Source organism: Mustela putorius, unplaced genomic scaffold, assembly GCF_011764305.1.
Source record: "Mustela putorius furo isolate JIRA1106 unplaced genomic scaffold, ASM1176430v1.1 tig00004039_pilon_pilon_pilon, whole genome shotgun sequence".
NCBI classification, from domain to species: domain Eukaryota; kingdom Metazoa; phylum Chordata; class Mammalia; order Carnivora; family Mustelidae; genus Mustela; species Mustela putorius.
This window is the reverse complement of record NW_025422174.1, coordinates 4,066,594-4,094,239: the sequence shown is the minus strand read 5'-3', so window position 1 is coordinate 4,094,239 and position 27,646 is coordinate 4,066,594. Positions and strand designations below refer to the sequence as shown.

Below are 27,646 nucleotides of genomic sequence, written 5' to 3'. Positions count from 1 at the left end.
CATCTGTCGGTGCACATCTGAGCTCTTTCCATAGAAAGAGCTATTGTGGCTATTGTGGACATTGCTGCTATAAATATTGGGATGCAGGTGCCCAGTTGGATCGCTACATTTGTATCTCTGGGGTAAATCCCCAGTAATGCAATTCCTGGGTTGTAGGGCAGCTCTACCTTCAACTTTCTGAGGAACCTCCATACTGTTTTCCAGAGTGCCTGCACCAGCTTGCATTCCCACTGACAGGGTAGGAGGGTTCCCCTTTCTCCACATCCTTGCCAACATCTGTCGTTTCCTGAGTGGTTAAGTTTAGCCTTTCTGACCAGTGTGACATGGTATCTCTTTGTGGTTTTGCTTTGTATTTCCCTGATGCCCAGTGATATGGACCATTTTTTCATGTGTCTGTTGGCCATTGGAATGTCTTCTTTGCAGAAACGTCTGTCCATGTCTTCTGCCTATTTCTCGATCAGATGATTCTTTGGGTGTTGAGTTTGGGAAGTTCTCTGTAGATTTTGGATACTGTCCCTTTATCTGACACGTCTTTTGCAAGTACCTTCTTCCATTCTGCCCGTTGTCTTTTGGTTTTGTCGACTATTCCCTTTGCTGTGCAAAATCTTTTTATCTTGATGAAGTCCCAGTAGTTCATTTCTGCCTTTAGTTCCCTTAGCTTTGGAGACGTGTCTGACAAGGCGTTGCTGCAGCTGAGGTCACGGAACTTGCTGCCTGTGTTCTCTACAATTTTGATAGATTCCTGTCTCGTGTAGGTCTTTCGTCCACTTTGAGACTATTTTTGTGTATGGTGTAAGGAAATAGTATAGTTTCATTCTTCTGCATGTAGCTGTCCAATATTCCCAGTACCATTTGTTGAAGAGACTCTTTTTTCCATTGGATATTCTTCCCTGCTTGGTCAAAGGTTAGTTGACCATAGAGTTGAGGGTCTATTTCCAGATTCTCTATTCTGTTTCATTGATCCATTTGTTTGTTTTTGTGCCAGTACTCTCTGAATGATTACAGCTTTGTAATAGAGCTCAAGATTGGGATTGTGATGCCACCAGCTTTGGTGATCTTTTTCAACACTCCTTTGGCTGTGTGGAGTCTTTTCTGGTTCCAGACAAGTTTGGGGATTATTTGTTCTATCTCTGTGAAAAAAAAGTTGATGGTATTTTGATAGGGATTGCGTTGACTATGTAGACTGCTCTAGGTAGCATAGACATTTTAACAATATGTGTTCTTCCAGTCCATGAGCGTGGAACATTTCTGCATTTCTTCGTGTCTTCCTCAGTTTCTTTCCTATAAGTGTTCTGCCGTTTTTGGAGTACAGATCCTTTACCTCTTTGGTTAGGTTTATTCCTAGGTATCTTATGGTTTTGGGTGCAATTGCAAATGGGATCAACTCCTTAGTTTCTCTTTTCTCTGTCTCCTTGTTAGTGTATAGAAATGCAACTGATTTCTGGGCATTGATTTTATATCCTGCTACTTTGCTGAATTCCTGTATGAGTTCTAGCAATTCTGGGGTGGAGTCTTTTGGGTTTTCCACATAGAGTATCATGTCCTCTTTGCCCTTTCTTTCTTTCTTTCTTTCTTACTTACTTTTTTAAAGATTTTATTTGTTTATTTGATAGAGAAATCACAAGTAGGCAGAGCATCAGACAGAGGGAGAGGGAGAAGCAGGTTCCCTGCTGAGCAGAGAGCATCAACAGGACTCGATCCCAGGACCCTGAGTTGAAGGCAGACACATAGCCAACTGAGCCTTGCCGGCACCCCTGCCTTTTATTCTTTCTGTTGTCTGTTGTCTGATTGCTGAGGCTAGGACTTGTAGTGCTATGTTGAACAGCAGTGGTGATACTGAACATCCCTGTTGTGTTCCTGACCTTAGGGGAAAAGGGAAAGGCTCTCTTTTTCCCCATTGAGAATGGTATTCACTGTGGGCGTTTCATAGATGGCTTTTATGATATTGAGGTACATTCCCATATGGGAATGTACCTCTCCCTACACTGTGAAATTTTGATCAAGAAAGGATGCCGTAGTTTGTCCTATGCTTTTTCTGCCTCTGTTGAGAGGATCATATGGTTCTTGTCCTTTCCTTCATCTATGTAGTCTATCCCTATTGATTGATTTGCAGACATCGAACCACCCTTGCATCCCAGGAATTAAATTCCACTGGTCGTGGTGAAGAATTGTCTTCACGTACTGTTGGATCCTATTAGCTAGTATTTTCGGGAGAATTTTTGCATCCGTGTTCATCCGGGACATTGCTCTGTAATTCTCCTTTTTGGTGAGGTCTCTGTCTGGTTTGGGGATCAAGGTAATGCTGGCCTCATAGAAAGAGTTTGGAAGGTTTCCTTCCATTTCTGGTGTTTGAAACAGCTTCGGAAGGTTGGGTATTAATTCTCGTGTAGCTCGTTGGTAGAATTTCCCCCTGGGAAGACTTCTGGCCCTGGACTTTGGTTTGTTGGGAGATTTTTGATTACTGCTTCAGTTTCTTTGCTGGTTATGGGTCTGTTTAGGTTTTCTATTTCTTCCTGGTTCAGTTTTGGTCGTGTATCTATCTCAGGGATGCATCTGTTTCTTCCGGATCGCCTAATTTGTTGGCATATAGATGCTCGTAATACATCCTTACGGGTGTTTTTGTATTTCTTTGGTGCGGTTGTGACGTCTCCTCTTTCATTCATGATTTTGTTTATTTGGGTCCTTGCTCTTTTTGTTTTTGATCAGTCTGTCCAGGGGATTATCGATCTTCCTAATTCTTTCAAGGAGCGAGCTCCTAGTCATTGATCTGTTCTACTGTCCTTTTGGTTTTATATATTGATTTCTGCTCTACTCTTGAGTGTAGGCTTTATTGGCTGTTCTTTCTCCAGTTTCTTTAGGTGTCAGGTTTGGTTGTGTATCTGAGATCTATCTTGTTTCTTGAGAAAGGCTTGTATTACTGGATACTTCCCTCTCTTTGTTGCATCCCCAGAATTTTGCACAGTTATGCTTTCATTTCCATTGGTTTCCCTGAAGTTGAAGATTCTGCTTTAGCCTCCATGTATTTGAGTTCTTTCCAACTTTCCTCTTGTGATTGAGTTCCAGTTTCCAACCATGGTGGTCTGAAAATAGGCAGGGAATGATCCCAGTCTTTTGGTACCAGTTGGGACCTGATCTGTGTCCCAGTAGGTGTTCTGTTCTGGAGAATGTTCCACGTGCACTCGAGAAGACTGTGTATTCTGTTGCCTTAGGGTGGAATGCTCTGACTGTATCTGTGAAGTCCATCCGGTGCAGTGTGTCATCCAGAGCCCTTGTTTCCTTGTTGATCTTCTGCTTAGACAGTCAGTCCTTGGCAGTGAGGGCGTGTTAAGGTCCCTGACGATGATTGTATTATCACCAGTGTGTTTCTTTAATTTTGTTATTAACTGGCTTATATAATTGGCTGATCCCATGTGAGGGGCATGAATATTTACGATGGTTAGATCTTCTTGTTGCATAGACCCTTTATGATATAGTGTCCTTCATCATCCATTATTGGTCTTTGGTTTCATCTCTATAGGTCTGATACAGGGATTGCTATCCTAGCTTTCTTTGGAGGTCCGTGAGCATGGTAAATGGTTTTCCACCCCCTCACTTTGAATCTGGAGGTGTCTTTGAGTCTAAGATGAGTCTCTTGCAGACAGAGATTATATCGATGGTCTTGCTTTTTTTTAAGATTTTATTTATTTATTTGACAGAGATCACAAGTAGGCAGAGAGGCAGGCAGAGAGAGAGGAGGAGGAGGCAGGCTCCCTGCTGAGCAGAGAGCCGGATGCGGATGCAGGGCTCAGTCCCAGGACCCTGGGATCGTGACCTGAGCCGAAGGCAGAGGCTTTAACCCACTGAGCCACCCGGGTGGCCCTCAATGGTCTTGCTTTTTTATCCAGTCTGGTATCGGTGAGCCCTCAGAGGAAAGCAGTCAATCACTCCTATCTCCCTGGTCTCCAACCACACTCCATCCTCATCCAGCCTGTGACCGAGCATTTCTATCTCAGGCACATGATCCCTTTCAAGTCTGCAAACTGTGCCGACTCCTGCAGTGTGCACCTGTGCCACGCCTCCCAGGGGAGGAAGGGGGTTCTTGTGGTGGTTCTGCTGCTTCCTGGGCCCCTAGTCCGGGAGCAGTCACCTAACCATGCCTTGGTTCCCAGCTTCTAGCAACCCCAAGCTGAGAACCCCCTCCTGGGCTCTCTGATTGCAGCCGTCTTCCCTGCTCCGATGCCCAGGAGCTCTGCCACACTCAGGCACCCCCAGTCTTTCTGGGACGCTGGGATCCTGAGACTACACTCTCCTACCCAGGATTCTGCCCTGCTTCACCACCGGAGCTCCTTTCAGGCAGGGACATCCTAGTGAGCCAGGACAGACGTCTGAAAGTTCCGATTTTGTGCTCTGCTGCTCTGTCACTTTGTGGTGCCGGTTTATGGAGGCTCCCCCAACCCCCACGGTTTATCTTCCGGTATGTTGCCTCGGATTCACTTCTCGGCACCTCCTACCTTGCAGAAAGGGGTCCCTTTCCTATTTGTAGAGTTGCAGCTATGCTTCGATCTCCGGTTGAGTTTGTGGGTGTTCAGAATGATGTGATAGCTCTCTAACTGAGTTCCTGGGACCAGCCAAAACCAAGGTCTCCTACTCCTCCACCATTTTGGACTATCGGGGGTAGGGGAAGGGGAGAATTTGTAGCTATGTCTACACAACACCACGTGCCTTTAACACTGTTTCAGAAGCGAGACAAATCCTTGCTCATTGCTCACCTTTTTACAGTCTGAAACTTTGGGTCACGATGGTGTTCTACATCTATTAGTACATTGACTGTTGATGTGCTTGTTCAGTGTCTTGTTTTCCTGGGGTGTGAAAAACAGAGTTTTACTGCCCCACCAGTACTGCCACATGGGTGCCATTAGAGAGTCCCATTTTTTTTAGTGTGTACTTGACATCTATCTATCTATCTTTCTTTCTTTCTTTCTTTCTTGGCGGGGAGAGCATGTGTGCAGGGGGAGGGGAGAATTTCCAGCAGACTCCCCACTGAGTGGGGAGCCCGATGTGGGCTTGATCTCACTACCCGGAGTTCATGACCTGAGCCGGGTGCTTACCCAGCGCAGCCACCCAGTCATCCCTAGAGAGTCGGTTTGATGAATACATGTGGATGTGCCTTTTTTCTTCTCTTAAGATTGCCAACACTCCTGATTGCCGAATGTGTGCTGGTTTATATGACTCCGGAGCAGTCGGCCAACCTTCTCAAGTGGGCAGCCAACAGTTTTGACCCCGCCATGTTCATAAACTATGAACAGGTAAGTGGGAGCATGAGACATTTGCTTTCTGCCTCTATTTCCGTGGTGGCTCAACACTCTCTGAGCAACCTCAGTATGTTTTCCCGCTTCCTCTTTTCCTTCTGCCTCTGCCCACTCACATACCTCCTTTTTCATTGATTCTGGCAATCCCCAGCATTCCTGATTTCTTTTTTTTTTTTTTTTTAATTTCACAGACAGATCAAAAGTAGGCTGAGAGGCAGGCAGAGAGAGAGGAAGGAAAGCAGGCTCCCTGCTGAGCAGAGAGCCTGATGCGGGGCTCCATCCCTGGGTCCTGGGATCATGACCTGAGCCGAAAGCAGAGGCTTTAACCCACTGAGCCACCCATGTGCCCCCTGATTTCTTGATTTCCAGCGAACTTACGGCCAGAGTCTGAAACTTCTGTCTTGGCCTTAATAGAAGTTTTCTGAGTTCTCCTTTTATCATTGTATTTACTGTAGATTCAGACCTTGGTGAAGGGAATTTGGGCTGTCCTATGGGTGGAGGGGTAGCCGACTCCGATTCCTTCAGAGGCAGGAGTGATGCACATGGATCAAGTTGGCCAGTATAAGGCAGGCAGGAGTGGTGAGGACTACAGTGAACCCGAATGTCCATGTCCCATCTGATGGGACGGTCCCCCGCTCGGTGCCAGTTGCTTGTTACTGTGTGGGTGTGTGAGTTAGAGTTGAGAACTCTTTTTCAGGACCTTGGTCCGAGACCAGTCTTGGTTTTATTTGAGAATAAAATTTCCTGATCTCTGAGATCACTGAGTTTGCACCACTCTTCTGCCTTAGCGGAAAGGGTTATGCTTTCGAGGTTTAAAATTACTCAGCTTGGGTCTGAATCCCGGCTCTCGCTCTTATGCCTGGCTCAGTGACCTTCAGCAGAATTGCATGGTGGTTGGGAGTCCATGCTCTGGAGGTAGACTGCTTAGCTGTGTGACCTGGACAAGTTGAATAATCTCTCTGTGCCTGTCTCCTTATCTGAAAAATGGGAATAATAACAGTCCTGACTTTGTAGGGTTGTAGTGAGGAGTGAGAGAGTTAATTTGTACAGGAGCGTTTATGGCACTGTTGGGCTGCAAGGCAGGCCTGAACTGTTCTGGATCTCTTGGAGCCTCAGGTCCTTGTTGTAGTTTTAAAGATTTTATTTATTTATTTACTTATTTGTCAGAGAGAGAGAGAGATCAAGAGTACAAGCAGGCATTGGCCTTATAACGGTTGCAGGCAGAGGCAGAGAGAAGCAGGCTCCCTGCTGAGCAAGGAGCCTGATGTGGGACTCAATCTTAGGACCCTGTGATGATGACCTGAGCTGAAGGCAGCAGCTTAACAGACTTGGCCACCCAGGCATCCCCCAGGGCCTTGTTTTTAAAGGGAAAAACTTCTCTGGATTATTAAGGGAACTCATGAGATGATGTGTAGCAATGGCGAATGACAAGCCCTGAATACACGGTAGCTATTTTTTTTTTTAAGATTTTATTTATTTATTTGACAGACAGATCACAAGTAGGCACAGAGGCAGGCAGAGAGAGAGAAGAGGAAGCATGCTTCCTGCTCAGCAGAGAGCCCAATGCGGGGCTCGATCCCAGGACCCTGAGATCATGACCTGAGGCGAAGGCAGTGGCTTTAACCCACTGAACCACCCAGGCGCCCCCACGCATGGTAGCTATTTTTATTGCTTTTATTTTGCTTTTACTGGTTTTACTTTTTTTTTTTTTTTTAGTCTCATTTTATTTTTAAATTTTATTACAGACAAGAGCAGTCAAGGCCTTGCCCACTACAACATACCTACGGACAGATCTAAGGCTAGACCTGGTTCACTGTTTTGCCACCCTGTGCCATGTTCTTGTATAGGCCAGGTTCTTACAGAGGTGTTTCTTGGTTGAGTTTTCTTCCTTACCTCTTTTTAATTGGGGGCACTCCTCAGACTCAGTCTGCAGTCCTCATGAATGGGTATAACAGTAGCCAGCCTCATTTGTCTTTTCTGTAGATCCTGGGAATCTGTCTTTGCTTGCAGGATACTATGCCTGGGGAAAATGAATTCTGCTTGACACACATTGTGAGTGTTCATCTGGGTTTGTCTACCTTGTTTCATTCATGTTTTCTCTCTTTTTTAAGATTTTATTTATTTATTTGACAGAGATCACAAGTAGGCAGAGAGTCAGGCAGAGAGAGAGAGGAGGAAGCAGGCTCCCTGCTGAGCAGAGGCCCTATGCGGGGCTCAAACCCAAGACCCTGGGATTATGACCTGAGCCGAAGGCAGAGGCTTTAACCCACTGAGCCGCCCAGGTGCCCCTCACTCGTGTTTTGTCTTATTCAACAGGGTATGAATGTAAAATTTGACCACAGATCCTGTCACTTTGGGCAGGCCTGGAGAGGTGCCATTGTCAACTCCATTGTCCAAGCCATCCCTAAACTGACGCGGTTCCCACCTCCCATCCTCTTTTTGTGAATAATAAACATTTAACTTAATTTTCTAACAAATACAAACTCATTGGCATACTCACGTGTATTAAATATTCCCATGCCTTCCATGACTTTCTGATCAGTAGTTTAAAATGACAAAAACCGCATAAATGATGAGCCTGTCAGTACTGATACAAGAAGATAGCAACTTTGTAAAATTTGCTGACTAGATAGCAGGCACATCCCACAAGTTTTGCATGTGTTAACTTACTTGATTATCACAATAGCCCCCCAGGTTTTGTGGGTAAGTTGGCCGAAGCACAGAGAATTAGACAGTTTGCCCACAGCCACCCAGCCTCACAGCTAGAAAGTGTCAGGCCATTGGGCGCCTGGGTGGCTCAGTGGGTTAAGCCGCTGCCTTCGGCTCAGGTCATGATCTCAGGGTCCTGGGATCGAGTCCCGCATCGGGCTCTCTGCTCAGCAGGGAGCCTGCTTCCTCCCCTCTCTCTCTCTCTGCCTGCCTCTCTGCCTACTTGTGATCTCTCTCTGTCAAATAAATAAATAAAATATTTAAAAAAAAAAAAAAAAAAAAAAAAAAAAAAAAGAAAGTGTCAGGCCACGATTCCAACCCAGAGAGTGAAAGGATGAAGTGTGTGCTCACAGACACACTTCGATCCTGAAAAAATAGTGGGCAGTGACCATTAGTGCCCCATGACCCTCACACATCCAGCAAAAGAGAGTAATACTGGTTCTTGTCTGGCAACGTTGTCATGGAACTCTGAGAATCATTCTATATATTAAAGCAATGAAGTTTAGATACTTTATTTGTGACAGGGTAATAGCATATACCTTATGATAATATACACTGTATTCTGTTTTGTGGCATTTGTGTGTATATACACTTTAATAGTCTTTTAAACTGGTTTAAAATTGTTCTTAAGAAGTAACACTACATGCAAAATTTTTTTTAAAAATCAAATACTACAAAAGGATGGACAGGGAAAGGCAAGCCTCTCTCCTACCCTGGACTTTTGCCCTGTAACATGGGAAGCGAAATGGCCAGATTCCAGAATTATTTTGTGCATATATAAATGTAGACAAAGGTTTTTTTTTTTCCTTAAAGGTGGATAGGAGCATATTCTACGCATTCCTCTGTACCTTACCTTTCAAGAGTTTGTTACCTATGAAATCATTCCATATCTGCGTCTGTGTCTATATCTACATGTACTACCTCTTTTTTTTCTGTTTTCATGGCCATGCAATATTCCATGAAATGACCATGCTGGAATTTCTTTGACCCCAGGTGAAGGGCATTTAAATCCTTCCCAGGTCCTTCCTGTTACACGTAATGCTGCCATAAACATTCTCGCACCCTTGCGGGCACGCATGAGTAAACCCACAGAACAGTGTGCTGGCAGTGGCGTGGCCACCTCCCAGGCTGAGCGCCGCCCATCCAGTTGCCCTTCAAGAGGCTGTCACAGTGTACGCCCTTGTCACCTCTGCATGCTGTGCCTGCACCCAGTTCTGTGACCTGCCCTGGGTATCAACAGATGTCGGCCTTGACTGGTTAGAAATAGGGTGCTGATGTCTTAGTTTGCATATTCAGGAAGCAGAGAAACCCTTCTGGCTGTGTCCACCCTCCTCTTTCCCTTCCCAGGTGAACATGGATGACCGGTTTGGACAGATCATGATCGAGAACCTACGGAGGCGACAATGTGACCTGGCAGGAGTGCAGACCTGCAAGTCGTTAGAGTCACAGGTCAGAGAGTGGGGACTCTGTTGCCCTGAGCCACCCAGGGAAGGGCATCTTCCCTTCGCACATCTGAGAAGCTGGGGCTACACGGGGGCCACTAGTTCATCATGCTAGGGAAGGCCAAGTCCTCAGTGTGGAAAATACATGTGGACATTTTCTATACCCCAGCATTTAAAACTTTCATCATACAGATTTTCTAACAGTATGAAAGTACAGGGAATGATAAAAGGAACACCCTTTTTCCCATCAGCCCGCTTCAGTAATTCACATTTTGTCCAAATTGTTTTATTTATCCCCAGTTTGTGTTGGTGTTGTCATGGGAATATTTTAAGGCAAATCCCAGGTAAAATATCATTCTACCCATAAACATTTCAGTATGAATTTCGTGCCAGTAAGGACTTTCTTACCCATGGGATCACAGATCAACCAGATCTCCTTCATAGCACCCTGCCCAGTGTGTGTTCAGATCTCCTAAATTGTTAAAAAAAAAAAAAAATTATATAGCTGGTGTGTTTGAAACAGTATCCAAACATGGTCCAACCTTTGTACTTGACATTTCCCTTAAGTTTCTCAGAATCTAATAAACCTTTTTGTTAAAGATTTATTTGAGAGAGAGACAGAGACAGCACGAGCAGGAAGGGTGGGTGGGGGGAGAGAGAAGCTCAAGCAGACTCCACACTGAGCATGGAACCTGAGTCGGGGCTCCGTCCCAGAACCCTTGAGATCATGGTCTGAGCTGAAACCAAGGGTCAGACACTTAACTGACTCGCCACCCAGGCACCCCGCCGGAATCTAGTAGATTTTTCTAAATATCTTTTTTTTTCCTGCCTCCATAAAATAGGTTAGATTTTACAGGTCTTCGTCACATTACCACTCGAATGCTTTCAAAACTATTGCTCCTGGAGAAGTTTCTGTACTTCTCTTTAAATATACCTAGGGGACCTCTCTCCCATTGTAACAGTGCATGTTTGGTGTAGAAAATTGCAAAGTAAAGAGAAGGAAGGTAGGGGCCAAGATAGGCTTTCAAAAGAGGAGTCATCTAAGAGAAATTTTCATGTGCTTGAAGAGTGTCTTGGATGTGTACGCCAGTGCCTTGTACCTTCTCCGTTTCTCTCCACCACACATTCTAGAAAGAACGGCTCCTGTCGAATGGGTGGGAAACGGCGTCAGCAGTCGACATGATGGAACTGTACAGCAGATTGCCTCAAGCTGAAGTGAGCAGGTGCGGGATCAGCAGTAGTTAGCCTCACGGCGGACAGTTATGAATTAAAGGCATAACTCTCTTTAATGTAAAAAAACAGCAACAACAAATCCTCAAACTCTAACTAGACTTACTTTGAAAGAAGTTAATCTGCTATTACAGACTAAACATTGATAGCACCTTGAGAGTAACTTATTAGCCACTTGCTGAGATAGGGTCCATGACAACACAGATTATTTTAGTCAGAATAAGCAATCGCACCTGTAACATTCCCAGAGCACCCTCTGGAAGTGGAAATTTTGCACAATCCCTGTGTTTTGGAGGAGGAGCAGAATGATGTTGTCCAAGGGCTTCCAAAGGGTCTGCTCGCAGATTTTTTTTTTTTTTTAAGATTTATTTATTTATTTGACAGAGAGAGAGGGAGATCATAAGTAGGCAGTTAGGCAGGCAGGGGGAAGGGGAAGCAAGCTCCCCACTAAGCAGAGAGCCCCATGCGGGGCTCAATCCCAGAACCCCGAGATCATGACCTGAGCCAAAGGCAGAGGCTTACCCCACTGAGCCATCCAGGTGCCCCTTGCTCACAGATTCTTAAGCAGACTTCTCCCCTCATTATAAAATAAACTGTTCAAAATTTTAATTTAATTATAAAATAAATTGTTTGAAAACACATTTTAAGCTGCGTTTGACATGCAGAAATTGCTGTTGTTAATAAGTTGGGGTGTGTTTTTCTGTGTGTAAAAAGAGGTGAATATTTATTGATATATAGGTTCCTGGGTTTTGAATCAGTAGATTCATAATACATGCATTGGTCTATAAATCACCCTCCTCTTTTAGAAACTTAACAATTGATTTTATTTCTCTTCACATACCAGTATATACCCACATATAGAAGGTTTCCAGGTCCTGTTCAATGATGCTTAGTATTTATATTGATATGTGGGTGAAGTAATTAGTGATAATTTTATAGTAGTTAAAAATTTGCATCTAGAGCTGGGCGTTTAGTTGTGCCTTATTGTTTATTTTTGTTGTGCGTTAATTTCCCTGTTGCAAACAGCACTGTATTTATCTCTGGGCACTGTTAGTGCGAGCTTTAATTAAGTTCTTATTTTATTGTTACTTTATGCTCCCTGGTTTGTGTTTCCTCTTGCCTGTGGGAACCTACAGGTGTAGGTCTCTTACAGGATAATTAGAATTTTAAACCTTGCTTCTCCACAGAAGTTGTTATTAATTTTTAGAAGAACCACTACTTTTTCCAAATACTTATATCAAGACCTTGAAGGTTTGTGAAAGAGATGTCTCCATGTGATCAGGTCTCTGTTTTCTGAAATCTTTCAGATTTTTCCTTGCTCCCAAGTTGACTTTCAAGGTGACTACTTTGAATAGCCCTGGTCAGGCATCTAAAATGGAAATGCTCTGGCAGCTCGTCTGGATGCCCCGGGAGGAGTCTCTAACTGTCAGTAGCCATCACAGGAACCCATTTTTTCTAGGCCATCATTTGTCTCGTGTTTCCATGGCCTTGTATAGCTAGCACTGTGTATCCCTGCCAGAGGTGGGATGGGCTTTGGTCCGTCTGCCCAAGGCCACAGAGCCCTCCCAGGTCTGAATACCTGGTAGTTTGTGTCTACATTTGCCAAGGGCTTCTGCTGGATACTATGTATAAAAAAATCTAAGGCAAGCCTGTTTCTTTAACAAATACAGAGCGCCAGCTATGCACCATGTACTTTCCTAAGCACAAGGCATACAACAGAGATCACAACAGAGATCAAAACAGACCAAAAGATATGCCTGCCTTGGAGTTCACGGTCGAGGGAACGGCTTCACAATCTAGTATCCTAAGAACTGAACTTGGTGCTAAGCATCCTGGAGCCTTCATTATGGTGTTGGTGTTTTGTAGAACTTGGTGTTAGGCAAATCTGCCTTGTGTGACTTCTGGTAAGAGGAGGTAGGAAGCAAGCCAAGTACGGTATGCTTAGTCACTCTCAGTTCAGATGTGATCCTTAGGCCTGCCCACCAGGACAGGAACAAAAACACAACACACAGAAACACATGTAGCAAATGCACATACGTAAGCACTTCTCCCCACCGCCAGCCGGGACTAATGGCAGTACCTGCGTGTTGGCAGTCACTGTTGTGAATGGTGAGCATATGGATCATTTTAAATTTTCTTAATACTTTTTGGAAATGCCTGGAATTGCCCACAGTGTGCCCATATTTTAACAGAAACAAATGTATTAATCTATTTTACATGTTTTGCATATTTGTGTGTGCGTATGTTTTAAAGCTTACATTTTTAAATGCTTTTTTGAAAAAAATTCATACCAGCACATTATAAAAGAAAATGTACAGAATAAAGTAAGGTAGAGTAAAAAGAAAAACCAGCCCTCCAATCCTGTTTCCCTCCCTCCCGGACTACTACATCCTCTCAAGAGACAAGCACCATTACCAGTTTCAACTGTATTCTTACAGAGGAGAGTTATGTGTATACACGCATGTGTATTCTTACAGAGGAGACTTATGTGTATACACGCATGTGTATTCTTACAGAGGAGACTTATGTGTATACACGCATGTGTATTCTTACAGAGGAGACTTATGTGTATACACGCATGTGTATCCCCCACTGTCCCTTTTGTAGATAATAGTGTGCCCTGCACATTATTGACTACACAGCTTCCATTTTGAACTCCATGATGAGCGGTAGAGGCTGTTCTGTGTCGATACATATAGACTTTCCCATTCTTTTGGATAGCTACATATCCTATTGTGTGAATGTGCTTTAATTTATTTAACCCAGCTCTTCTTGCTTAAGGTTTTATGCTATGATGCTGCAGTGAATATTCTGGAATATACATCTTTGTACTCATAGGGTAAAAAAAAAGTTTTTTAGATTTTATTTATTTATTTGAGCGTGAGAAAGAGCAAGAGAGAGACCATGAGCAGGGGAGGGGCAAAAGAAGAGGAAGAAGCAGACTCCCTGCTGAACAGGGAGCCAGAGCCCATGCGGGGCTTGATCTCAGGACCCCAAGATCATGACCTGAGCTGCAGGCAGACACTTAACCAACAGAGCCACCCAGGCACCCCTCACAGGGCAAAATCTTAAAGGCAGAATTGCTGAGTGGGGCACCTGGGTGGTTCAGTTGTTAAGTGTCTTCCTGAAGGTCAGGTCATGATCCCAGGGTCCTGAGATTGAGACCCTAATCAGGCTCCCTGCTCAGTAGGAAGCTTGCTTCTCCCTCTCCTACTCCCTTTGCTTGTGTTCCTTCTCTTTCTGTGTCCCTCTCTGTCAAATAAATAAGCAAAATATTTTTTTAAAAGGCAGAATTGCTGGGGGGGGCGCCTGGGTGGCTTAGTGGGTTAAAGCCTCTGCCTTTGGCTCGGATCACGATCCTGGGGTCCTGGGATCGAGCCCTGCATTGGGCTCTCTGCTCAGCAGGGAGCCTGCTTCCCCCCCCCCCTCTTTGCCTGCCTCTCTGCCTACTTGTAATCTCTATCTGATAAATAAATTTTTAAAAATCTATAAAAAAATTAAAAAGGCAGAATTGCTTGGTAAGAGGGTGTGCATTTTCAGCATTGATAGAGGAGATCAAGTTGCTGGACAGAGAGGTTGTACCGTTTTGTAATCTGACTGGTAAACACAGAACAGCGAGTATCTTTCCCCCATGTCCTTGCTAAAGTGCGTATCAGCCTTCTTTTGATCTTCATCAATCTGATAGTTGAAAAAGTATCTCATATTTTAATGAGATTGAGAGCGTCTTGTTTTTCTTTTCTGGTGAATATGTCTTTTACCTGTCTTTTAAGCCTGAGTTTTTAAAAAGTTTTTCTCATGAAGTTTAACAACTCTTTACAGAGAAAGGAAATCTACCCTTTGTCATTTGTGTTGCAGTTTTTTTTTTCTAGTTTGTCATTTATCTTTTGACTTTATTTATGGTATTTTTTTTTAAGATTTTATTTATTTATTTGACAGAGAGAGATCACAAGTAGACAGAGAGGCAGGCAGAGAGAGATAGAGGGAAGCAGGCTCCCTGCTAAGCAGAAAGCCCGATGCGGGACTCGATCCCAGGACCCTGAGATCATGACCTGAGCCGAAGGCAGCGGCTTAACCCACTGAGCCACCCAGATGCCCCAGTTTATGGTATTTTTTTTAAATAAAGATCACATCATAGGTACTGTATTACACCATGCTTCTTTCCTCTTAGTATAAGATGAGCACCTTTCCATATCCATGAACTTCGGCTCGTCATCTTCATTTATAATTGTAGAACTTGATGTTGCCCTACTTTTGTTCTCCCCACAGAATAGAGTCACTTGAATTCCTGGATGAAATGGAGCTTCTCGAACAGCTCATGCAGCATTACTGCCTTTGTTGGGCAACCAAAGGAGGACATGAACTCGGTACATGATTTTACTTCTGTTGATTTGCCCTAGAAATGGGGACCTTTTGACTCCAAAGCGCCGTGAGACATACCTGGAAAGAACTGGCGTATCAGACACGTGTGTCCATGAGCAGTAGGTGGAAAATGAGCTGTCATATCCTCTATTTTTATAGCACAGAAAGCAGGTGAATTGTTCAGACAATTCCATAGACAAACCCATAGCCCTTTAGAGGTATCCTCTGCCATTTCCTCTGTTGGAAGGGAAAACACCGTCAGAGTTTAGAGCAATCATCTTAATAAAAGTAACCAGTGTTTGTCTTTTGAATCACCTTATAACCAGGTTTACTAGAGGTCAGGCACGCAAATTGTCCTGCATGTCTCCAGCAAACCCATGGAACTGCGGGTCGAGTTTCTCCCCTTACCTTCTGTGATGAAGGTGACGTCCCCTCGCCTGGCAGAGGGAGGCTGTGGCGTGAGCCTGGATCCTTGTTCAGTGTTACTCGTTTCTTCAGTCTTGACCTCGTTGCTCCTTTCCAACTGCCCTACGTGGGTCTTGCTTCCTCCAGGATCCTCTCTTGAGCATTTCCCCGGCCCCGTGGAGACCATTTTAGATCCCAGTGTAGCCTCAACTGGAGTGGCCCCCCTTCAGGTGTCCCGTGGGCACTGCCCTGCAGACTAGCCCAAAGACATACAGCCTTAGGCAGGGAGTCCAGACAAAATACAGAACATGACACAGCAGGGGCGGCTCCTTGCAAACATTCCATGCTGACACGAGGCTGTTAATTATCCCCCTGGGGCTTAGTGTTCCAGTAGTTTATAGATTTACCCAGCAGTTCAGCCCACAAAATCCTTTTAAATTTGTCTTTTTATTTGAAAGAATTTTTTAGTGGGGTTTTATACTGTTGTCTGCCCCCCCCTCCAGTTTTTAAAACGTCATTTTTTTTTTCTTTTTTTAAGATTTTATTTGACACAGAGAGACACAGCGAGAGAGGGAACACAAGCGGGGGGGTGGGAGAGGGAGAAGCAGGCTTCCTGCCAAGGAGGGAGCCCCATGCAGGGCTCGATCCCAGGCATCTGGGATCATGACCTGAGCTGAAGGCAGATGCTTAATGGCTGAGCCACCCAGGCGCCCCAAACTGTCATTCTTAATAGAGACTTTGGAAACATCTAAAAAGACCAGTGAAGAAAAAAGAAATCAGCTGCATGTCACTCAGAGATGACCTCTGGTAACTTTTTCCTTCCACTCTTTTTCTAGCAATGTTTTGTTTTTAGCAGAATTGAATTTCTGTGCTTATGTATTTGGAGTCCTGATCTTTTCCACTTGGTATCATAACAGCCTTTTTCCCTCGCAGTGAGAAAATCTCATGAGAATAATTTTCTTGGCTTATAAAGCTTCTGTCATGACACTATGCCTGAATCGACTCAACTTTGCCACACTTCTGGAAATGTAGTCTGTTTATAATTCTATTAAGCTGATTCTTGTTTTTATAAATTAACAACACCCAACAACACCCATTTTTGTGTCGGGGGCTGCTTTGTGGCAGCTGTATGTGCGAGGTGCAGATCGTCCTGTCTCCGCATTTGCTCAGGGTCCGTTGCGAAGTGGGTAGACTTCCAGTCCTAACCGCAGAGCCCATAAACGGTGGCAGTGCTTTCTGAATCCCTTCAAAATCCCTGTAAACACAGCCTCGTCCAACTGCTTGCTTCCTTGTGGATGATCTCCTCTTACACTCGGGAGCGCAGAGCTGCGGCGAGGAGGTATCCAGCAGGGCCTCATTCTCCCACTTCTGTCTGCCTGTGCTGCTCTCTGGTGTGCATCTCTTAACAGCATCTGTGTGCTTCCTTCCCTCAGGTTTGAAGGAAATCACTTACTGATCTGTTGGAGGCCCATGCTGAGCTGGCAGCTGAAGTCACTGACCTTCCCAGAGTCGCTGGGCTGCATTTCCCGGGTGGTGGCCAGACCTGGCCCGTCAGCCTCATCCCACACCCTGAGAAGCCTCAGCTCCTCGGGCTGCCACACCCCTTTCTGTGCCCGTTGACTTATGGTTGAAATAAATCTCATTTGTTGCCAATCGCCCGCGCGTTGGTCCTCCGCCGCTCCCCACTGCCCTGGGTGGGCTCTGGTTTACCTCCACATCAGCTGATACCAAAGATCCCAAATCTTCCTCCAGCCTTGGCTTGCTCCCTATGAGTCAGTCTGAGCTCAAGCCCTGGTGTCCACATGAGCGTTTACCTTGACCCAGGCCTCCACCCAAGGCCAGAGCTCTTCTCCGCTCCTGTCTCTGCCCTGGCCGGGACCTGCCCTGGTCGGGACGAGGTCCTTCTTAGTTTATTGCAGCCGGCTGAATGATGACCCCTAAAATGTCTGCTCCTGTCCCTCAAACCTTTGAATGTGTTACCTCATACGGCGAAGGAGGTCTGCAGGTGTGATTAAGCTAAGGACCTTGAGATGGGGCGATTATCCCAGGGTATCCGGTAGGCCCAGTGCAATCGCAGGGTCCTTACAAGGAGAGGCGGGGGGAGGAGGACAAGGAGGTGTGCTGACGGACTTAGAGAGGAACAGTGCATGTTGGAAATGGCAAAGGGGCCAAACCAGCCATGCAGGTGGCCACCGGATGCTGGGAAGAGCTAGAGAACAGACTCTTGGGGCCTCCAGAGGGAACCAGCATTACCAACAACTTGAGACCACTGAAATGGATTCCAAGTTTCTGGCCTCTTGAACCATAAGAGAATGTTAGTGTTTTAAGCCAAAAGGTTTGTGCTGATCTGTTACAGGAGTCACAGGATACTAATGGAGTTGGACAGATGCATGGGGTCCAGGACGCTTATCCTGCAATTCTGAAACGTAAGGCCCGTCTACCACGATGACCCTTCTGGTTATTGGGTAGGGCTGGTCCCTGCCTGGGTGGGATGGCAGTGAGGACAGCCCTGGCCCTCTCCCCTCCCAAAGAGAGGACAGCCCCTTCTCCCATCAAGCGGAATCCTCGGTCAGTATTCTAAAGAGTGGGACATCATGCCCGTTGGTGGGGTTGACTGATACTGTGTGAAATAACAATGAATTGCCCTGTGAAAAAGTTACTTCCTTTTCAGAGATCTTTCGAGTATTAAGAAGTTCAAGGAGAAGCTCTCAGGCTGGTACTGGTAGGCCTTTAACACTTCTGTAACATTCACTAATCCAGTGGTTTTGAAACCGTGGGATCAAGCCAGTAGTGGACGGTGAATCCATTTAGTGGATCAAATCCACTATTTTAGAAAAATATAGAATAGAAAATATTTTAGCACATAACTAGTAGGAAGGGTGAGTATTGCTTTTTAATACTTATTTCATTTTTATGTATATAGATATATACCATGTTAGATTGTTCCTGATGTTTTGGTTTTGGTTTTCATCAGAGGTTAAGGTTGGAGTGTTCGAACTTCGCTTACTGAGGCAGCAGCAGAATCTGGCTAGAATTGAAAACCTTGCTTTGCTTCCATTATATTTCTTTTTTCCCTAGTATTTCTTTTTGTGGATTACCTTTTGTTCAAGGCAAATGATGCACCATTCCTGTTGACAGTTGTGTTATGTGATTCCCCTTAAAGTACCTGCCAATTTCATCTTATGGGGATTCCATTTAAAGACAGTTACTGGGGGGCGCCTGGGTGGCTCAGTTGGTTGGACGACTGACTTCAGCTCAGGTCATGATCCTGGAGTTCCGGGATCAAGTCCCGCATCGGGCTCCCAGCTCCATGGGGAGTCTGCTTCTCCCTCTGACCTCCTCGCTCATGTTCTCTCTCACTGTCTCTCTCTCAAATAAATAAATAAAATCTTAAAAAAAAAAAAAAAGACAGTTACTGGGAAATACTAGCAGATGCAGTCCAGGGATGTTGCAGATATCGCAGAGGAGATATTTTGGAAATGCTGAAGTTGAGAAGCACGACATGGGGGAGAGGTGGCTCCAGCATCTCGCGGTTTCTCACAGGAGCGCAGAGGGCTGCCAGGGGCAGAGGGTCCCCCTTTCTTGGGGAGTCGGCCTTCATGTCCTGTCCCTGCCACCCTTCTCCAGATCTCCGACTGAGACAGCTTTCAGAAACGTGTCGGCTTTTCGGGCTGGAACTTGAACCTCACTTTCCGCAGCAGTTCTTGCCACTCACCGCCTCTTCTAAAACCTCTTGTCATTTCTACACACACAGCTTAACTCAGAAAGGACATCAGTGACATCAAAACCACCATACTCAGTGACCGCTTCTCAGTGCTTGACTGTCTCAACTTCTTGGCAACTTGTGACATGGGTGACCAGCTCTCTCCTTGAGGGGTGATCTCGTGGCCCCTCCCTTGACCTCCTAGACACCCTTCCATTGACCCGTCCGTCCTTTTTCCTCCTCTTTGTGCCCAGTGCTTCCTCTTCCTGGAAGCCCAGGATCTGGTGTTCATGGGTCACCATAGGCTTCTTCCTCCCTCCACCTCCCTCCTTCGACGTTTTAGTTACCCATTCATCTGTCAAAGGACATTTGGGTGTTTCTGATTCTGAGTACCGTGAATAATGCTGCTGTGAACATTGGCGTACAAACACCTGTTTGAGTTCCTGCTTTCAATTCTCTTTAGTATATATCCCCAGAGTGGAATTTTGAGTTTATATGGCAATTCTGCTTTTAATTTTTTGAGGAACTTCTGTACTGTTTTCCATTTTCCATTCTCATCAGTTAAGGTAAAGGTTGCAGTTTCTCCACAACCTCACAATACCTGTTATTTTCTGGGTCAGTTTGTTTCACAAACTGGTATTCTAATGGGTGTGAAGAAGAATCTCAAGGTAATTTTGTGGTTCCCTAATGGTTGGTGACCTTGGGCATCTTTTCAAATACTTGTTAGCCATTTGTATAGTTTTAGACCTCAAGTTTTAGACTTGAGGTCTTTCTTACATTTTGGAGAAGACACAGTGAAACATGACTTGCCATCCCGCGTGGCAAACATGCGGGACAGCCACGGATTCATGTAACTGAAGTAGCCTGGCCATTGCAGCTGGTCAAGGAGGCTTTCCTGAGGCAGTAGGACACAAAGAGGTGAGGGAACAGCGCCTTGGCTAGATGATCAGCCGTGTGGGAGGGAGCATGTCAGCCTGCCAGCCGGGGTCACTGATAGATCATATATTTGTGTTTCTAATTGCTTTACTGTATTAACTCCTCTTGTCCTGATGACATGTCTATGCCACATTCTGTTTTCATCCTCATTTTAGATGAAGAAATAAGGGCACACGGAGATTGGGCAATTTGTCCAAAGTCATACAGCCTAATTACTCATGGGAGTAGATGTGAAGCCAGGCAGTTTGGCTCTAGGACTTGTGCTTTTATTTTTTTCCTGTTTGTTTTGTTCTGTTAATTTTTTTTTAGACACAGACAGAGAGAGATCACAAGTAGGTAGAGAGGCAGAGAAAGAGGGGAAGCAGGCTCCCTGCTGAGCAGAGAGCCTGATGCAGGGCTCGATTCCAGGACCCTGAGATCATGACCTGAGCCGAAGGCAGACATTTAACTGACTAACCCACCCAGGTGCTGCTAGAACTTGTGCTTTTCACTGCTGCACTGCATGTAACCCCCCCTACCCTTGCCCCTAACAGTGCAGGCCCTAACATTGCTTAAGGGTGTGGTTGTCCTGTCTCACTCACTCATCTACTCCTGATCAATTTTGGCTCATTTCTAACTTTGGGGCTGTTCTAGATGTCAATGATGAAGAGTGGCTCTTTTTCTCCAAAGTTACAGGTTTTTTTCAGCTTCTGAATATTTAGTAGCAGAAATGGCTACTAACCATGAACAGTAAACAAACAGAAAACAAAACCCAAACCCACCAAAACGCAAGTGGGTTTTGAATGATATTGAAGAATATCATTAAAGACCCTGATTTGGGGGCGCCTGGGTGGCTCAGAGGGTTAAAGCCTCTGCCTTCGGCTCAGGTCATGATCCCAGTGTCCTGGGATCGAGCCCCGCATCGGGCTGTCTCCTTGTTGGGGAGCCTGCTTCCTCCTCTCTCTCTCTCTCTCTGCCTGCCTCTCTGCCTACTTGTGATCTCTCTCTGTCGAATAAATAAAATCTTAAAAAAAAAAAAAAATGATTACAACGGTAATCTTTAAAAAAAAAAAGACCCTGATTTGCTCTCTGTGCTGACTTCTAATCTTTTGTATGTTACCTTATAATCATAAAGTAGCTACTAGACTGCCAGGCATCACAGCTGCATTCTTGGTAGTAAAAAAGATGGGTCTTTTCTTCAGTAGTCTCTATCTGCTTATCCAGAATAAAATTATTCTCAAATGTTCTTCAATATACTTTCCCCTTCTATCTTATATTAGGAACTGGGTAGGATTGTCAAATAAGATATAGGGTGCCTAGTTAAATTTAAATTTCAGGTAAACACCACAGAATTCCTTTTTTTTTTTTTAAGAGTTTATTTATTTATTTGAAAGACAGAGATCACAAGTAGGCAGAGAGGCAGGCAGAGAGAGAGGAGGAAGCAGGCTCCCCGCTGAGCAGAGAGCCTGACGTGGGGTTCAATCCCAGGACCCTAGGATCATGACGTGAGCCGAAGGCAGAGGCTTTAACCCACTGAGCCACCCAGGTGCCCTTACACCACAGAATTTTTAAAATATAAGTAACGTTATATGGGCCATACTTAACAGAAAAGGTTATATATTGCTTATTTGAAATTCAGCTTTACCTGGGTGTCCCTTATTTTTATTTGCTAAATCTGGCCACCCTGGAACTTGGTCTACTTGCAAGAGGGGCTGGCAAGCAATGTCTGGATTTCTGGCTTTGGTAATCCAAGATGGGCAAGAGAGAAGGAGAATGGAAAGCTTTTAGGTCATTTGCTGTACTGCACAGAGAATATGTTTATGTAATGTCAGAAAATCTACAAAGTTCAAAGCAGAATCAAACTATATTTTAATTTTAGAGTTGTTTTACTTTCTTTTGAAAGGGGGGAAGGTATAGATGGTTATGAACAAAATGCCTGCCATGGGCCAAGTATTTTTTTTTCTTTTTTGTGTCCCTCCTTGTTCCATGAAAGGGATTGAGAGGGTTGACAGAACATCAACAGAAAAGGCAAAAATAAATACTTCAGGGAGTGAAACATGAGCTCAACAAATTACATAAGACCCTGAGTTGTGCATATTTTATTGTTCACACAAAGTGGGTTGTAAATCTGACTCGCCTGAGTCCTCACAGGGATGAAAACATGCTTCAGTTTCCATAAAATCACAGCCACCCTCCATGCTCAAGAGAGGCACAATTCCTCCTCCATGGAGACTCGAGAAGCTTCTCCAGAGCATCCTCAGTGAAATAGCTGTGAGTGCTAGGGGACTGGGTGTGCAGCTGCTGCCCCAGGACCCTTTGACATGAGCCTGTGCCTTAATACGAAGTTCAGTGGGGCCAAAATGGTGCAGTCTAATTCTATATCTCTGGGGCGCTAGATCAATTCAAGAGTAGAAGTTCAACAATCTGGGGGACAGTGAGAGAGGCCTGCAGAACTGATGTGCCTAAAAATTGTCCCTGAACGCTGGACATTTTAGACAAGATTCCCCGCCAGTGAGTTTGAGGTCAGAACCCCCAGCGAATACCTGGAGGTCAAATTGATCGAGTGGTCCAGATTCGAATGCTTTTCAGAGCCAGCCGGTGGAGGGGTTAAGGGCTTCCTAAGAAAGTGTAAGAGCCTGTACAAGGTGCAGAGCTTCATTCCAAGGTAGTTGCCTCAAATATAAAACGGACCATTTCACAACCACAGGGCGAGAAGAGAGTCTGGATGGTTGAGGAGGAGCAGCATGGAAGGAGCAACTCCTTGGCAGGAGCAACGTGCTTCAAAATGGCACACATTTCCTCCTGAGTCGTGGAACACTCTCTGGAGGGCCCCACAGATGCAATGCAAGGCATTCATTTCCGAGGAGCCAGAGAACATAAATAGAAGTAGTGTATCCATGGTATTAAACCTAATAGAGGGGTAATTAAGAAGAAAACCCATCTTGAAAAATCTCCATAGAGGGGGGACAATGAAGAAAGGGACTCCATTTCCAGATCCTCACCTCGTGTGACTGGTTCCCTTTCTCCATTGTTCTCCTAGCTCACAGAAGAGTGTCCCTCTCACCCCAAGTCCTGCCTAGTGTCTGTCCTGGGAAGTCAAACCTGGGGTGTAGGAACATTTAGAAAAACTGGTGTGGGCATTGAAAAAGTGAACAATGACAAGGATCTTGAGCAAGTCCTTTCATAGGTATGAGGAGGATTCTTCGCTTCCAACAAAATGGAAGGGGGTATGACAGTATTGTCAGCTCGATTAAAACTTATTTATTTATTTACTTATTGAGAGAAAGATTTTCTACTGTAAATTACTCTTTCTTACCACCTTTCCATACTGTCCTCTTTGGAAGGAAGTCACCATGCTCAGTCATGATTCACCTCCTTGAGGATTAGGGTTTCTACAGAATTCACCTAGAATAATTCTGCATGAGAAATTTCTTCTCCCTCATTTATTTGTTTATTTATTTTTTTACATCAGTATGGATTCATGGATATTTATTCCATACTTTGCTTTATAAAACAATAGGACTTTATTTTACTTTTGTCATGGGTAGATTTTCAAAACTGTCAAGCTGTTTTCCAGTGGGACAACGTGCTGCCCATTCTGACCAGTGATTGTATGAGTGATCCAGTGTCTCCACGCTCCCGTCAGCATTCGGGGTGGTCACATGTTTTTCTTAGAGTTTAGCCATTCTGGTAGCTCTGTGGGGAGATCTTGTCGTGGCTTGGATTTGCATTTCCCTCATGTCTAACACTGTTCAGCATCTTTTCTTGGGCTTATTTGCCATTTGGGTATCCTCTTGGGTGAATTATTTTTCCCATGTCCTTGCCTATTGTCTAACTGGATTTTGGTTTGAGGGTTTGTGGGGTAGGGTTTTAGTTTTGATTTTTTTTTTTTACTATTGAGTTTTGAGAGTTTTGTATGTGGTGTCGACACTGGTCCTTTGTCAGATTTGTGGTTTGAAAATATTTTCTCTCAGTCTAAAGCTGGTCATGTCATCTCTTAACTTTTTTTTAAAGATTTTATTTATCTACTCAACAGAGAGAGAAATCACAAGTAGGCAGAGAGGCAGGCAGAGAGAGGGGAAGCAGGCTCCCTGCTGAGCGGAGAGCCCAATTCGGGGCTTAATCCCAGGACCCTAAGATCATGATCTGAGCCGAAGACTGAGACTCAACCCACTGAGTCACCCAGGTGCCCCTTGACAGAATTTTTTGAAGAGAAAAAAAAAATGTTTTAGATGAAGTCCAATTTATTAATTTATACTTTTATGGATCAGACTGTTGGTATCAAATCTAACAAGTCTTTGTCTTGCCTCGCCCTAGGTCCTAAAGATATCCTCCTATATTTTTTCCTAGAAGTTTTATAGTTTTATAGTTTTAGAATTTACATATGAGTCTGTGATCCATTTTGAATTCATTGTTTATGAGATGTGAGACTTTGGCTGAGGTCTTTTTAAAATTTTTATTTATTTATTTTGCCTGTGGATGTCCAGTTACTTCACCATAATTTGTTGGAAAGGCTTTTTTTTCCTTTGGACTGCTTATGCAACCCTGTCAAACTGTCAGTCGTTTTCTGTACGTGATACCTGTTTTGTGTCCTGCTCAGAAAGGTCATCCCCATCTCAACAGTAAAAATTAATTAATCCATATTCTCTTATATATTTTATATCAAAATTTTTGCTCTTTCTGAAAGTTATTTTTTTGTAGAAAAGAAATAATGATCTAGATTTCTTTTACTTCCCAAAAGTTTACCTGACTCTCCTGGTTTAGTCTCCACTCTCCTTGTACTCCCACCAATTTGAAACTTCACTTTTATCATAAATTCCCAAAAATATTTGTCGCTATTCCTAGGCTCTTCCTTCAGCTCCAGTGGCTTGTCTGTTTCTTTTCTACTTCTAAACTATTTAATCTATTTTGATTATTGTTATTTGGTACCTGGTAGAGCCAGTTCCGTCTACTTTTCCTTTTTCTCTCCTGGACAGTCTCACGTGAATTTTCCTTAGGAAATTCACTGGCAAGTTCAAGTTACCTATCCCCCAAATATTCATTTCCTCTTTAGTGTTGGGAAGATGGGGGTGGAAAAGCTGCCGGCTAGCCTCAGACTACATTTCCCAGCACCCCTTTCTCTAAGATGTGGGCATGTGACGAGTTCTCGCCAACGGGATGTGAGGGAAATAGTACAGGTCTTGCTGACCTTGACATGGCTGAGAAGTGGGTCTCCTTTCTACCTTTCCTGTTCTCCTTTTCTGACCACCTTGGAAGCTAAAAATGTATAATCCTGGGGACACAGGATGGAAGCCACTGGTCTGTGACTCATTGCAGACATAGCCCCCTGCTGAACACTCAGGGGTGATAACAACAGCAACAACACATAATTTAACGTGTTTAGCCACTGAAATGAAAGGTTTATATGTCACAGCAGCTAGTGTTACATATTTCATATCGCCTTACTGAGTTCTCCCAAACTCCTGTTGTCTTACTTAGGATGGCATTAAATTAATAACTCAAAGAGAATTAATATCATTACAATATGGAACAGGATGTCTTTCTATATCATGAGGCCCTCTTTTATGGCCATGGGTAGAATTTTAAAACATCTTTTATACCATCCAAAATTTCTACAGCACTACATAGAGATCTATATACAGAAGCTGACAACATTTTTTTAAGGGCCAGATAGTTAATATTTTTTACTTTGTGGGTCAAGAGAGTATTACAGAGGTCCTTAGTAACCATTTAAAATATAAAAACTTCTTAGCTTTTAGTCAATAAAATAATGGGCAACTAGCCAGGACTGGCCTATAGGCTATAGGATGCCAGCCTCAAGTGTATATCATCATTTAAAATAACTACTTACTTAAGTAGTCTTCTGTTAATGTACATTTATATGGCTTCCATATTGATTTGCTGTGATAGATACTGTGGCAGTCAACAATATGTGTAAATCCTTTCATAATTATCTATTTACCCCCAAAGGGTAAATTCCTAGAAATAGAATTGATAGCTTGGAGTATATGATATTTTACTTGGTGATTTCTATTGTCAAAATATTCTCATATATATTTACATTCTCATCAGTTATGTACTAGAGAGGCTGTTTTACCATGTACTTATCAACACTGGGTGTTATCAAACTTCTAATTTGTCAGTCCAATAAGTGGAAAAAAATGATATCTCACTGATATACTTACTATGACTGTCTTTTCATATGTTATTGTGAATTTGTTACTTACAAATTCTTTGTTTGTGGTTTTTGCCCATTTTTCTCTGTGATTTTTTTTCACACTGATTTGTAAGAACTCTTTACATAGTAGGGAGAGGAACACTTGATAATTATGTGCAATATTTTCCCCCAGTTTTTCATTTTTCTTATTCCTGGTAATTGTTTTTCCTTTCTGTTTTAGAAGCCCCATATTTGATCTGGTTAGGTTGATAGACCCTTTTACTATATATTAAAATGTGTCTAGTATGTATGCCATGCCTCTCCCCTTTTATGATTGTGAAAGCATTTGCCTGTGCTTTATTTTAGTGCTTTTTTTATGATCTTTCTTTTACATTTTAACCGTGGGTTTATTTAGAATCTGTTTTCAGATACAAAATGAAGCAGAGATTCAAACTTTATTTATTTATTTTTTGAATAAGGCTAGCCAGTTTTCCTAATACTATCTAAACATCTTTAATCCATGATTTTGAACCCCAGTATAAATTTCCATGTGTAAGTTGAACCTAAAAGGACTCATTAAAAAAAAAAAAAACCTCACAAGGTAACAAAGAACTGAGTATTTTGAGTCTAACAATTTATTCATTCCAGGCCTTAAGTGAAAAATTCTGTGAAAAACAAGGTATGCTTTATCTTTAACTGGAAGTTTTAACAGATAACAATCTGCGTATCAAAAATAAAATTCTTATTATTTGAGTTGATAGGATTGTTTTTGTTTCCCCTGAGCAGAAGGACACAGTTATTGGGAACTGAGAAATGTTAACTCTATCAGTGCTTTGCATTTGTACTTTCTCTGTATGTACGTGTGACCATGATTACAGACAAAATAATTTGCATAACGAATCACAAAACCTAAAGAGTTAAAAAAAAAGATACTCAGATGACATTTAACCAAGTTTAAAGAATAAAAAAGGCACCAACTCAGATGCAGTCTTGGCTGAATTCCAGCTGCACAGGTGTGCAGCCCTGTGCACAGCCCTTCCCCTCTGTGGGCCTCAGCTCTCTCTTCTGTAAAATGGGCTAATAATTAGAGCATCTGCCTCACACTGTTATTGGTGGGACTCGAGGAAGAAGGCAGGAATCTGCTGTGCCTGGGATTAACCATTGCTATCCAAGGCCTCTCACACCTGTGGTCTTAACTTAAACTCCCTCCCCATCTCACTCGGATACCTCTGATTTCTGGTTTTTTATTGAGCAAGGCAGTGCCTGACTGCAGAGTACACTTAGCTGAGTCCTTGACCTTGGCTTTCTTCCTGTGCACCCCTACCCCAGTACTCCCGGGGTCCTGTGCCCATTACAGTCCAGCACCACTTGACTTCCATTCTCTCCCCAGCTCAGAAATTCCTGGCCGTGGACGCAACCCTGTAGCTCCAGCCAGAGG

At 43.8% G+C, this 27,646-nt stretch overlaps 1 protein-coding gene across 2 annotated transcripts in view; it reads left to right on the top strand.

Moving 5' to 3' along the window:
• LCMT1 (leucine carboxyl methyltransferase 1) overlaps nt 1–17,086 on the top strand; it is a 50,735-nt gene extending 33,649 nt beyond the window's left edge. Inside the window, exons 7-11 of one of the 2 annotated variants that reach the window (XM_045072496.1) lie at nt 5,165–5,285; nt 9,345–9,446; nt 10,571–10,662; nt 14,936–15,033; nt 16,867–17,086. In XM_045072496.1, the coding sequence (XP_044928431.1) occupies nt 5,165–5,285; nt 9,345–9,446; nt 10,571–10,662; nt 14,936–15,033; nt 16,867–16,889 (436 nt within the window). In that variant the 3' untranslated portion in view covers nt 16,890–17,086. The remainder of the gene's footprint in view (nt 1–5,164; nt 5,286–9,344; nt 9,447–10,570; nt 10,663–14,935; nt 15,034–16,866) is intronic. The other variant, XR_006604476.1, reaches the window with a different exon arrangement.
• The last annotated feature ends 10,560 nt before the right edge of the window (nt 17,087–27,646 follow it).